The 13,810-nt window shown below is 41.1% G+C and overlaps 1 protein-coding gene across 1 annotated transcript in view; it reads right to left on the bottom strand.

Moving 5' to 3' along the window:
- The window catches only part of ptprq (protein tyrosine phosphatase receptor type Q), a 171,285-nt gene that overhangs the window by 28,380 nt on the left and 129,095 nt on the right, over positions 1-13,810 (bottom strand). The window contains exons 45-48 of the mRNA XM_080191499.1: positions 12,560-12,779; positions 10,249-10,322; positions 5,083-5,182; positions 3,704-3,832 (exon numbers count right to left, since the gene is read on the bottom strand). Of these exons, the coding sequence (XP_080047625.1) occupies positions 3,704-3,832; positions 5,083-5,182; positions 10,249-10,322; positions 12,560-12,779 (523 nt within the window). The remainder of the gene's footprint in view (positions 1-3,703; positions 3,833-5,082; positions 5,183-10,248; positions 10,323-12,559; positions 12,780-13,810) is intronic.

The following is a 13,810-nucleotide window of genomic DNA, read 5'->3' as shown; positions in this document are numbered from 1 at the left end:
TATTTGGGTACACTGAGGGAGAATTTAGCATGGCCAATGTACCTAACCAGCATGTCTTTCGGACTGTGGGGGGAAACCCAAGCAGACTCAGGGAGAATATGCAAACTTCACACAGACAGGTGACCCCAGCCGGGAATCAAACCCAGATCACTGATGCTGTGAAGCAGCAATGCTAACCACTGTGCCACCATGCCACCCATTTGTTGATTACTGCTCTAAAGGACAGTTTTAGTGTTTGAATTGAAAACCACTCTGCATAATATTTTTTGTGGTTGTGTGTGTATGCTTGTGCATCAACAAATGAGAAGGAGAACAAGACATATAAAGAACTTGGAGGAGGCTACTATACTGAATTTCCCAAATTTCCTTTCAATCTAACAACAATATGGATATCATTCCTCTGATCTAGTAAAATACCCCTAGGCACTCCACAGGAGATTTATTGAACAAAATGTAACATTGAGCTTCATAAAGAGATACTAGGGAGAGATGACCAAAAGCTTGGCCAGAGAGGTAGGTTTTAAGGTGCATCTTAAAGTAGAAAACAGAGGTGGAGAGGCAGAGAGGTTTAGGAGGGAATTTCAGAGCTGAGGTCCTAGACTATATAGGCAAGGCATCAAAAGGGAGCAGTTGAAATCAGGGATACTCAAGAAGACAGAATTGGAAGAGTACAGATATCATGATGGATTGTTGGGCTGGAGGTGATTGCAGAGAGGAGTGAGGCCAAGGAGGAAATTGAAAATAATTGTAAGATTTTTAAATTTCAGTCATTAGTGTAGCTCAGTGAGCACAGAGCTGACGGGTGAACGGAACTTGATTAGAAGGAAAAACGTGGGCAGCAGAGGTTTGGATGACCTCAAGCTTGTGGAGGATAGAAGATGGGAGGCTGATTAGCAGAACGTTGGAACAGTCATGTCTGGAGTTAGCAAAGGTCTGGAGGAGGATTTCAGCTGAGGTAAGGGTAGAAAATAGAGAATGTGCTGGTGGTGGGGGATGGGCCGGTACATCTTTTTACACCCTACATCATTACCCTTCTCATTGCCCCTTTATTCTGAAATCACAGCCACCAAGCTGATATGAAGGTCATTTGGTAATCAGGTTTCTGAAATGCTGAAGTTCGGGGTGGATTATGCTAATTCCACAGTTCCTGTTACAGTAACTTAATATACTTATGCGTGAAATTGCACAATAATATGTTGGGATAGCAACACTTCAACAGACTGAGCACTTGACTTACTGGATGACATAAATTTCCTTGCGTCTAAAGAATAACGAGGAGTAACTGGAAGAAAGGAGTCATCAGAATGTTAGTTTGTAAATAACTAAAGTATTGATATTGAAAGTCAGTGTGCAACATGCTTTAACATGTCAGAGCATGCGCTAGTAACACACAAGCATTGCTGTTGGTAAGCAGCTACATTCTTGCACAATACATGCAATTCTTTAAACCAAGTATCAAGACAGGTCAAATATACCATATTATCAAATAATTCATGCTTTAAACATGGTCATTTACAGAGGATAATAGGTGCAAATGCAAATTAGTAATTTAGCAAACCAATGTAGATACAATACTCAACCCAAAAAGAAAACAGAAATGTGTCTTTTAAACCATCCAAAGTTGGTGATAGTAGGCATGAAAGTACTGGGAAGTGGTCTATGTGTTAATTAAAGAGAAAAATAACATCTAATTGACTCATTTATTTTAGTTCTTCTCCTTCACACACTATCCTGAACTGAACAGCGCAGATAAAGTGCATGTTCCATTGGATCAAACCGATATACATTCCATATGCATATTCAATGCAAAGAAATTGAATACAGGGAATAAAACTGTCACAGTGCACATTTTAATCACTGTGCGGGATTATGAATGCCACCTGCAGATATGGGCACTTTATGTTTGATTTTAGATCCTGTAAATGCAGAAGTGCTGAGGGAAACTGTGCACGTGCTTTATTTATATCTACACTCAGAGATAGCTTTCCTCCTCACCATCATTTTTATTTGCTGGAGGAATGGGTAGCATTGGGGAGCCAGCATGGCATTGGAATTTTATCCGCCGTGGAAATGAACCCTTGACTGAAGTGGCCTTTCTGATTTCTGGGTCACTTAAATGCAGGCAGCTTCCCAGGTTATGTTGGGAAGTTCCACCAAAATGGGAACAGAATTTAACAATGGCAGACTTTCAAATGCCACCAAACCTCCTGAAAAAAAAATTAAAATTATAATTACCAGTCTTCCTCCCTCATCAATCTTTTCATGCTTTTTCAGTGTTTGCCTAGGCACAGACGTGAACAAAAACAAAATTGGGGCCCGCAGCTACTATCTGAAGAACATTGGATCTGCTGGACAGCACTTTCAGCCAAATAACTAAAGGACACAAGTTACAAGAAGCACACTGGATGGCATATTTCACTGAATTGCATATTCCTCACATATACAGCAGCCTGGGCACTGAATAATGGGCAAGACGCAAGGAAGTGGGGAAACAGCGAACATGCTCCTATGCAGCTTTCTATCCCAACCTGTTATTTGGTCTTCCAAAGAATTGATGTGGAAAGGGGACAAAAAGTCTCAATGTTTTACTTACAGAATCATAGAATCCTACAGTGCAAGAGGAGGCTATTTGGCACATCGGGTCTGCACAGACCGTAATCCCACCCAGGTCCTGTTCCCATAACCCCATGTATTTTACTCTAACTAGTCCCCTGACACTAAGGGCAATTTAGCATTGCCAATCCAACGAACCCGCAGATCTTTGGACTGTGGGAGGAAACCAGCACACCCGGAGGAAACCCACATAGACACGGGGAAAATGTGCAGACTCTGCACAGACAGTGACCCAAGATGGGAATGGAATCCGGATCCCTGGCGCTGCGAGGCAGCAGTGATAACCACTGTGCCACCGTGCTGCCCGAAGCTACGCAAAAACAAATTATATTACTTCACCCTCCCCTACGTTCTGGGAACTTTCTAAATGTTTTCAAACACAATTCCCTCATTACTACATTTTTAATTGATCATTACTTTGACATCTTTTTATTCACTGCAATTAGGGGTAAGCATTATCTGAATATTTGCTTAAGCTCTTCAAACTGCATGATGTGTAATAAACTTATTATAGAATGAAGTATTTACTTGAATGAATAGCTCCTTAAAATTTGCAATATTTAGTGTACTAAAGGATTAGCATTTAAAAATATTACAATTAAGGCAGAATCTGAATAAAATGTTACATCGAGTACAGACAGTGAGCTGATTAAGTAGTTGCTTGCTAATGTTCACTCTTTAAAGCATTCACACTCCACAATCAGTTTTCTCTTGTCCCTGTGCACTGAACTTCTGATTTATTTGTTGAACCAATTGTGCCAAATCACGATCAAAATATAATTACAATTTATCACGTTAAAATAATGTATCTTTAAAATAGCTGCTTAATCTTTCCTTAGATCAATGAAAAAATGGTGAAATTGTCTTAAAGTAGAAACAAGTTGCTGCATTTTCTTCCATGGAAGATGGAAGCCCAAGGAAGATTGACTGCTTTTATGTACATACGTGTGAAGTGTCCAAAAGATGGAGTTTGGCCTTTTAAAAAGGAGTTGAGTGACCTCAGTAAATAACAGCACTGCAAACACTTCCAAACAAGTACAGGTCAGCATAGGGTCATGACTCTTTGGTTGCTAGGATATTGGAAGCTTACCGTGTCAGCTTCTCTTCCTTTAGTTCCAGGTCTGTCACTGCAATCATCTGGTCCAGCTTGAATTTAGTGTCAATAATTTCTGCATCCCTTGGAGAGTATGTGCCCCCTTCCTTCTGCTTCTGTCTTATTCTGTATAAGGATCACAGATACCAACATAACCCAGTATACACAGCACAAGAGATTACTAGAAATATTAAACCATTCCATTGGATGCAGGGTAATAGAAAATAAACTGTAAAGGATTTTCACACTGGACCCGATTTGAACTCTGGCAAAACAATGCAAAATCATCAAGAACTTTGTTTTTGCAATCTTACGGGTCCCGGATTTCTGGCGTAATCAGCCTCGTGCTGGGAAGGATGCAAGGCTGATTTCAATATTTAAATCAACATTAATGCAGTTTTAAATATTATTAATGAGTCCAGGATGCTATTGTTCACGTTTATTTGCCTTAGTGGCCTCACCAGTGAAAGTCCTCAGTAGTGAGATCATTTTGGTTCCCACCAGTGGGGACATGTTGTGATGGCCTCACCAGTAGGACCAAAGGCCTTTGAGGCCCCCCTGGAAGGTCAGTAGCAAGGAGAGACAGTGTCCCTTGGGGACCCTTGTGCTGCCCGCCTGGCACTGCCACCAGGCACTTGGCAGTGCCAAGGGTGCCATGTCTGAGGGGGCAGAGCATAAGGGGAGGTGGGTGAGGGAACTGCACACTCTGCAATGATGTTCAGCTGGGGTGGCGATTGACCAGGCCGGGCTGGGATGGCATAGGGGGGAGGGGGGGATTGACTGGGGAATGGATGGTGGGTGATATCCAGGGGTGTGGGGGCACAATTGGCTGGGGATTTCAGCAATCGTGGGGTTGGGGTGATATCCAGGGTGGGGGGGGGGGTGGAAATGTGACTGACCGATCTCTCTGTTCTATTGCAGAGAACAGAAAGATCTGTATATGTACGATTGGGTCCTCTATTGTGAGCAGCTGGCTTTCTGGTGTGCTTAGGTCCCACTTCCTCCCCCTACTGGCAGGAAACAGATTGAGCATAATTTTTAACACTAAGTGGTATAAGATTTAATTCGTGGCCTTGCCGAAAAAAATGGATCTGAAACTCTCCCATTTTCACACTAAATTTGGCACTTAGAATTTTTTGGTAAGATCGCTCCCAAAGTATTTTCAAGCTCCTTGCTTGGTTTGATGCTATGTTGCACATATACTAATTGAGAAAGTAGGGAAAGCAAGAAATGGAGAATTCTGTGTCCCAGTCAAATATTACACATTAAAAAGAAAACAGTATTTAATTAACCATACAATTCAATTACCAGGATAGCTGTGGAGTGAATTGAATTTACAATTAAAAAATAGTGTTTACAACATTTGTCCTTCCTACCTTGCAATCGCATAGGCTGCTATCACAAGGAGAATGACAGAAAGCACACACAAAGTCACTGCAAGGATTATTTCAATATTTCTTCCTGATAGACCTTCGACTGAAATGACAAGAAGACAAGCATAATTTAAAATTGCATGTCATACAAGCACAACCATCCAAACTAAAAATGGAAAAATAAATGCATTATAACTTCCTACTGCTGTTTTGCTAACACATAAATGGCCATCGAAGCAAAATTCAATCATACCCGATAGCAGACGCAAGGACCTTGGTGAATAATTAACCTGCACCTACAATAATTCCAATGCAGGCAGCATGCAAACTTCATATTGCCTGTGCATTTAAATAATTGCAGCATGCAGCTAGTGCTAAGCATGCTACTAAGTCACTGCATGCCTGAGCAGGGAACACAAAATTCAGAGACAAACACCAGTTCCAGCTACTTAGAACATCCCTACAACTGGAGGTGCATTTTGGCTAAATCAAGTCATCATTAAGGGCAGTGTGACCAGGGAAATACACAGCAATACACAACATGGCAGAAAGAGTGAAAGACCCCAAGTTTCTCTCACTGTAACTCTGAAGGCTTTGACTTTGGCGTTGGACAGGAGAGAGGTCTTCTATTCACATGGGGTCAAGAGATAAGCTCTGAGAAAAAAAGAAGGGCGCAGAAATCTGTGCAAGTCACTGTCAAGAGATTAACCCTGAGGATGTGAAGTCAGTGCCACGAATGTTCGAGCTCAGTGAATTCATCTCCAAATGCCACATTCCTTCAACTGTACCATTTGTCTCACACACTGCTCAATACACCACATCACTCACCTATCAAATCTATCAAAATCACCAATCATGACTCATAGCTAACAATAGTTTCACCACATCTACACACACATTTAGCATTGCTGCACCTCATACACCACAAACACATCTCAGAGCTTGCAAAAACAGACAGCTACAACCACATTGCACCATATTGGCTGACACACTTCCCTCTTTCTTGTAAAACAGGGTAGCACAACAGGCAAGTCCTCACCCTGATGAAGCAGATGGTACTCACTAGCACTGGAACAGCTATGATTAAGTAAGGCCTGTGACAAGGCTGAAACCATCTGAGATAACAGTGTGCGCATACCTAATCCTGTTTCTCACATTCCCCTTTTCCCTCACCTCACAATCTCTTCTGAATTAGAAGATGGAGGTGTTAAGTGTTCACTCACTGATTTCCTTCTTCCCATTGTATCTTTCTCCTTTTAGATACCCAAGAACTGCAACTTATTAGTATGGCCAAGTGCAACAGAAAGGCAGGACTGCTGGTGAAATACTGTCAATTGATCTCACATTCACAGCCACCAGCTGACACACTGGCACCTTCTCTGCTTTGGAGTACAGATGTGGGATTGGCATATATTAAGTCATCAGGAAAGAGTGGCCTGTAGCCTGGGCAGATGCTAAACATAGTGCAGGTGCCAGCTTGCATGAGTGGGAAGTTGCATGTGAGTTTTGCTGCAGAATATTCAGATCTGAACTCCAATGGGGCAATGTACAGAAGGTTGACTGGTATGCATACCAAATTTCATGACATTGGCAGCACAGCCAAAAAGCCTGTCGGTATTGTAAAGGAGTACAAAAGAATATGGTGCCAAATGTGCACGTGGTTATGCATAGAGATTGGAATCCAATATTTCCTGGTGTGCGAGAGATGGCCACCTCTAAGAGAATTCAAGTTCACTAAACAATGATGATCAGACAGCGAACGTCTCAGCTTTCATCGGAATGCAAACAAAAACCCTGCCATGTTGAAGTGTTGTAGCACAAGCTCAGAATGGTGTCATGCAATCTGCCCTTCAGTACATTACTAGGATTGCTGGGATGCCATTGAAGGGAAATGGCACTGGATCCATGGAGTACAAAGCTGCTGCCCCTTCCTCAGGATAACACTATTGCCAATCCACTACTATCCTTGCTTTTGCCTGTTAATCAACCAACATAGACTACTGCCATGTATGCCAGAATGATGCATCTGTCATCCTAAGACAGGATAACAGGCTTGTGCTCCATGGAGCCATTCCTCCAGGTAGGAGAGATTGCTGGACTATTGTGATGTTCTACAAGCTGTTTGAACAGCTGAAGCAGTTGATGGCTGCAGTTTTGGTTTTCACTATAGAACCAAGGCATTGGGCAGCTTCCGCTTGTACTGCAGTGGAAGCTAAAACATCATCATTCAGAAGATGTATCATAGTTGTGCACAGGGATATGGATGGATCTGGCCAATGTGGCCACAAACTCCAAATTCTGCACAAAGCTTTCAGGCAAGTTGGTATTTGGCCCTTCCTTGCCCCTTGATATTGACGCAGGTTTTCTGAGAGCCAAACAATGTACCAAACATTTCATCATGTATTCCCATCCGTTTTCTTCTATAGTCCACTCCATCAGAGTAGTCATTTCAATTCTCAGCAGCAGAACTTAACATGCAATCCTTCCTTGCTTCAAGCTGGAATCTGCATTATTGTTGACTCCTGCCCTGGCTGTAGGTCACTTGTACCGGTGTCGGAGGGATAGGGAAGTGTGTCAGAGGGTGTTCACATCAGGTTGCTGTCATGGTTAAATAGCTGGGCGCGTGTGCAAGTTGTGAGAGATGGTTGCGAGGCATGAGTATGAGGTGAAACTATGAATGTGAAGAACGAGTCATTTTTGGTGGAGAGTGTTGGTAGATCAATGATGAGGCGGGGGGAGCGGTGCAGTTAGTTTAATATGACTTATGAAAGTACATTCACTGACTTTTGATCACTCATTTGAGGTTATTGAACTTTATGTGATACTGAATCCAGGGTTTTTGGGAGTAGCATAACACTGAGTGTCTTGTCTATCTGGTCTCATTGCCTTGGCAAAATCTATCTGGAGGGCATCCTGACCCTTTGTGGAAGGACAACATCTCTCCTCCAAGATCTCTAGCACCAAGGCTTACAGTGTATGACAAGAATTCTTGGAGCCTTTTCTCTGTTGTGCTCTGCCATTATTGAGTGTTCTCCAAGTTAAAATCAATTTTAGACAGACTTCCCACACCTATTCTATCCACAGTGCACATCTCCTTTCAGAGGGGCAGGTTGCCTTTAAGTAGTGTAGGCTGACTTGAACTTGTGCTAGCCACTCACAACTTTGCAACCCCCGCTCAGGCATGTGGAATTAACAGTGCACTTAGTACAAATGACATGCTACAGTTATTTGAATTAGTGCAGAGCAGGAAGATTGTGTTCTGATTGGATCGAAAGCCAGGACAGCACGGTGGTACAATGGTTAGCACTGCTTCCTCACAGCACCAGGGACCTGGGTTTGATTCCTGGCTTGGATCACTGTCTGTATGGAGTCTGCACGTTGTCCTTGTATCTGAGTGGGTTTCATCTGGGTGCTCCTGTTTCCACCCATAGTCCAAAAGATGTGCTGCTTAGGTGCATTGGCCACGCTAAATTCTCCCTCAATGTACTCCAACAGGTGCCAGACTGTCGACGCAGGGATTTTCACAGTAATTTCATTGCAGTGTTAATGTAAGCCTATTTGTGACACTAATAAATAAACTTTAAACTTAATCCTGCATCGCGATCCCCTGTGACCATTTTCATGTCCTATACAATTTTGAGCCAATATGTGATAAGTTCAAATCATGATTTAAAGAGTGAATCATACCCTTATGCCAGTGAAAAACAGTGACTGGCAACTTCTGAAGTCAGTCCCTTTTTACAGCATGAACACGTAAAATGTGACTTAATTGTTCAAACCAGCTGTCTGGTTTTCAAATCATTAGAGCTTCTGAACAGCAAAAACAGTGTATGAACACATCCAAGAATCACAGAAAATAATGCGAAGCATAATTGGGAAAACACAAGGAACGTGTTACACCATAAATAGCTGCTTTGAACTGGATGAAGCAACAAAGCCTTGTTTATACAGGGTTCATTAAACTCAGTCAAATCAGAGTTGCTGTGTAAATAAGTTTAACCCTTTGATATTCTGGGACCTGTTGCATAAAATTTCTTTCTCCAAACAGGAGCTAAAAAATAAGCACCTGTCCAATCTTTCAGTTGAAATTTCTTCACAGAGAGACTTAAAAACATCTCAATTTGATAAATATGTTTATCTTCCAAATATAGATTTAAGTTCAGTGGCATAAGTGATGTAATTTTTCTCAAACTGTTTGTTTTCAAATCCAGAAATCATTTGGAAACCAAGACACAGAAGATGTGAAAGTCTACATCAGAAGATGGGACCGGAGTTGTGATGAACAGTGGAAAACAGACATATGGAAATGATTTCAACCATTAAATATTATCAAGAAGTGAGTATTGTGAGAGAAATGGAAAGAACATCCAATTTTGGCAAAGGGATGGGGCATAGAATGGACGGCTGACCTAATTTGGCCCTTTTTTTATCCCCACTGAAAGTGAAACTTCAGGGCAATATTAAAGACAACACTGAGGTTACCAAAAGCTTGTATTACCATAAAGCCAAAAATGTACTTAATTTGGCAGCAGATGTTTTTACATTTGGCTAAAGTATTCCCTCAAATTGTTTCATGCCTTAATTTTGCTTTTGTAATATTGAGAAGGAAGGACTACGGGGAGCTTTTGGAGATCTTTAGAGTTCCAGCTCTGTATCTCTGGATTTTAAGAAGAAACTTTGTTATATTGCTTATAGGATCAATGTTGAAAGCCACAAACGATTGTGAAATGCCAAAATGCATAGCCAGCAAATGACAAGGAGCATTAATTTCAACTAAATAGTTTTCTGATCAGTTCATATCAGCACGGAACAATTGCACAAAAATGACTATTCAAATATATAAAACTTCAGAATCATAAGATTACTCAAAACAGAAAATACTTTTCAATAGAAAACAAGAGCAAAAAAAAGCCGGAAAACCAGAATTTTGATGAAAGGTCAATGATCTGAAATGTGAACTCTGGCCAGGCCCCCTGGAGGATGCAGTGAGCTAGCCAAAAGTCCACTGACTTCAGAGGGGCCAGATCCCAAAGCCAGAATATCCCACCTGTGTCTCTCCCCAAAGCAGCCTGACCCACTGAGCTTTTCCAGCTTTATTGGTTCCTATTTCAGGTCTCCAGCATCAGTTTTTGCGTTCAGTAATATTTCAGTAATATTTTATATGAATACCTTGGGTTTTGACCGGATCAGAATAATCTGAATCTGTAAATTGTCTTCGAAAGTTTGTTGCTCGGAACTTGAATCTAAAAAAGAATGACTAAATTTATTACAGATAAATTTGACTGTAAAATATCAATATGGATGCATATTTTCCTAATATATCAATTATGAATTTGTGTGCCTTAGATATTTTCTCAGGTTCAGTGGTGTCAGTTGCTCAGGTAAGCAGGTCTGAGTGTTTTAATCTTTTATGAGCAATACTCACACTGGTCTATGTATGTGTGTATAATAACTGGGGTAATGCTGAGATAATAACATATCTCTCTTGCAATCTGTGTCAGCTACTCATACCTGCCTCAGCTCAATAATACTACTCATGCCTCCAAATCAGAGAATTGTAAGTTCAAGCAATTTGGGGACATGAGGACATGATTTTGGTTGGCATTTCAGGGCAGTATTGAGGAAGTGCTGTCTTTTAGGTCAGATGTTAAACTAAACTTTGCAATGGCAGCTCAATTCTGATTGTCCGAATCTGGCCTATCAATCTCACACTTTCAAAAATCTGCATTCTTAGGCTGGGATAAAATATCACTAGCACTATTTGAAGAAGCGCAGGGTGTTCTCTTCGTGTCCTGACTAACACATATACCCCAGCTAACGTCATAAAAAACTGATTGCTGGATGGTTTATCTAGTTTTTGTATGGGGTGCCTTGATTTGTGCAAATTGGCTAATTATACTACAACATTTTCTAAACTTCAAACTACTTCGTATGTTGCAATGTGCTTTGAGATAGACTGTAAACTCTGCCCACTCTTATTTTACTCAAACAGGCTCAAGATCTGGAGAGAAAATTGGGCAGTGCAACTGCAGAACTACACATCGGTTTTTAGTCACTTTGAAAAAATATAGTAAGATTCTGCCTTATGAATAATCAGCATTGAACTGCCATGTAAGATTGATATTGAGGTAACTTATGCCAATTCATATTGGAGTACTGTGTGCAGTTTTGGTCGCCGTACTTACGCAGGGATATTTTGGCCTTGGAGGGAGTGAAGAGGTGGTTTACTAGGCTGATACCGGAGTTGAGGGGGTTGAGCTATGAGGAGAGGCCGAATAAACTAGGCTTGTACTCGTTAGAGTTTAGAAGAATGAGGGGAGATCTCATTGAGACGTATAAGATGATGAATGGGATGGATAGGATAGAGGTGGAGAGGCTCTTCCCGCTCAGAAAGGACAGTAGGACTAGGGGGCACAGCCTCAAGATAAAGGGGGGGTGGTTTAGAACGGAGTTGAGGAGGAACTTCTTCACTCAAAGGGTGGTGAATCTCTGGAATTCTCTGCCCGTTGAGGTGGTGGAGGCTGCCTTGCTAAATATTTTTAAGACGTGGGTTGATGGGTTTTTGATAAGCGAGGGGATTAAGGGTTATGGGGAGAGGGCGGGAATGTGGAACTGAGACACGACAGATCAGTCATGATCTTATTGAATGGCGGGGCAGGCTCGAAGAGCTGGATGGCCTACTCCTGCTCCTATTTCTTATGTTCTTAAATTAAAGTTTAGTGAAGCACATGGTTGTTTAGTTATGGCCTATCTTGTGAGGAGGATTGGTTAAGCTTGTAAATCTTGTCAATGTATAGTCTATGTATAGTTCCCTTCACTTTTCCATTTACTGTCTATTGCCTAATTTGTTCGGTGTTTATTCTGTTAACTTCTGATGTGTAGGAAGATTACATATGGGATAAAATCAGCACGATAAAACATGGGAATGATGATCTGGTGAGTTTACTACTACAATTTACCTTGAGGTGAAGTGATTAAATTTACACCAAATTAACTGCATAGTCATCAACAAGCAGTTATTTCAAAATGTAAGATACATCAGTGGTTCAAGGTTGTCAAACACAAATGGCATTAGGGAACTATGGCATGTCAACAATAAAAATCTGTACATGAATTTTATTAGATGAATTACCTAATGGCAATAACCTAGTGCTCTATTGTATTACCACCCAGTGTTTCTGGGCCTAAGCACATTTGACATTTAAACTTAAATGGAATGTCAATGACTGCACTTGACACCCCACATAAAAACAGATGTTCCTGTCCTTTCCCATTCTCAGTGTTACAGCAGCAAATTTTAGCAACACTCAAAATGATTGAGCAGCAAAGAACAGGAACTTTACATTGTAAAGAAATTCGAGAACCCTGTTCCGTTTGTGTCTGTCATGCTCTCATAAATGAACAGAAACATCTTTGTAACGTTGGACCTTTATTCAATTAAAAAATATGCCAAATAAATCAGAACCAATATTCTACTTACAAGTACTGCTTGTCATGTTTTAGGGGCCCATTGCAAATTTTTTCAGGGTTTTGTTGACAGGATTTTTCGGCTCCAATGGTAAATGTTTCTTCATTTGCATTTTCTCTGTATGTGTTTGTTCTACTACAGGGTGGGTTTTCAAAGCCTTCATTCGCAAAATATGGCTTTGGTTTTCTCACATAAGCATCATACCATGTAGAAATATTGTCATCATTCATAGCTGTTAAGAAACCAAAACAGGAGATAAATTAGGAAGTTAAATATTTTGATTGGGATATTTGCTACAAATTTAAAACAAACTATTAATGCAGTGAAGCTGATCTGCATTTCTCCATTCATTTTCAATGAAAACGTACTATTACATTTTTTAAAACTCTTTTTTTCAGGTCTTACTATGAATAATGTAATGCTTACATGTAGCATTGCTGTAATACAGCAGTTTAAAGTTAATTTACTATTGTCACATGTAGGCATACATTACCACTGCAATGAGGTTACTGTGAGTATTCCCTAGTCACCACACTCCGGTGCCTGAGGGAGAATTTAGCATGGCCAATGTACCTAACCAGCGCATCTTCCAGGCTGCCAGAGAAAATCAGAGCAACTGAAGGAAACCGACCCAATGGCCCAAGCCGGGAATCAAAGCCAGGTCTCTGGCGCTGTGAGGCAGCAGTGTTAACCACTGTGTTATTGTGCCATGAAAATCTCTGAAGTGACTCCTCAAAGTTCCCTTTATTTACAAACTTGTCTCCACTCCTAAAAATGCTTCATGTACAAAATCAAAATCTGGTGTATCAGTAACTCTGATATTCCCCCTTATATATGCTGGTGAGATTCCCTGATTGAGCAGGAAATCATTACCTCAATCAGGGAGCTATTACTCTGAGACGCCTACCTCATGGGCCTCATTGTAAGTTTTCATTCAAATTTGGTAATTGTAACAATGCTCTGTCTTTCTGAACCGTTCTGAGAGTTTGATATATCTTTGACAGTTCACAAGTACACTGAAATTCATGGAACATGCACGACAGATGATATTTATTGGAAGTGATAACCACCTTGCCATCTGCTTGAGAGCTGGCGAGAGCTCCACGTCAACAGTCAAGGACTGACTGTTGAATTAATGCCGCTCAGGCACTTAACAGGATGAGAGTGGACCTTTTCTGGGATCAAGATCCCAAGGTGGGAGGCAGATGCGCTACGTAGTGTGAGCTGCCAGACAATCAGAGATCTGCTGCTCCGTTAAATGGC

Source organism: Carcharhinus amblyrhynchos, chromosome 6, assembly GCF_965287045.1.
Source record: "Carcharhinus amblyrhynchos chromosome 6, sCarAmb.v2.hapA, whole genome shotgun sequence".
Classification (NCBI taxonomy): domain Eukaryota; kingdom Metazoa; phylum Chordata; class Chondrichthyes; order Carcharhiniformes; family Carcharhinidae; genus Carcharhinus; species Carcharhinus amblyrhynchos.
Note: the sequence above shows the minus strand (reverse complement) of the source record. Positions and strands in the feature narration are given on the sequence as shown.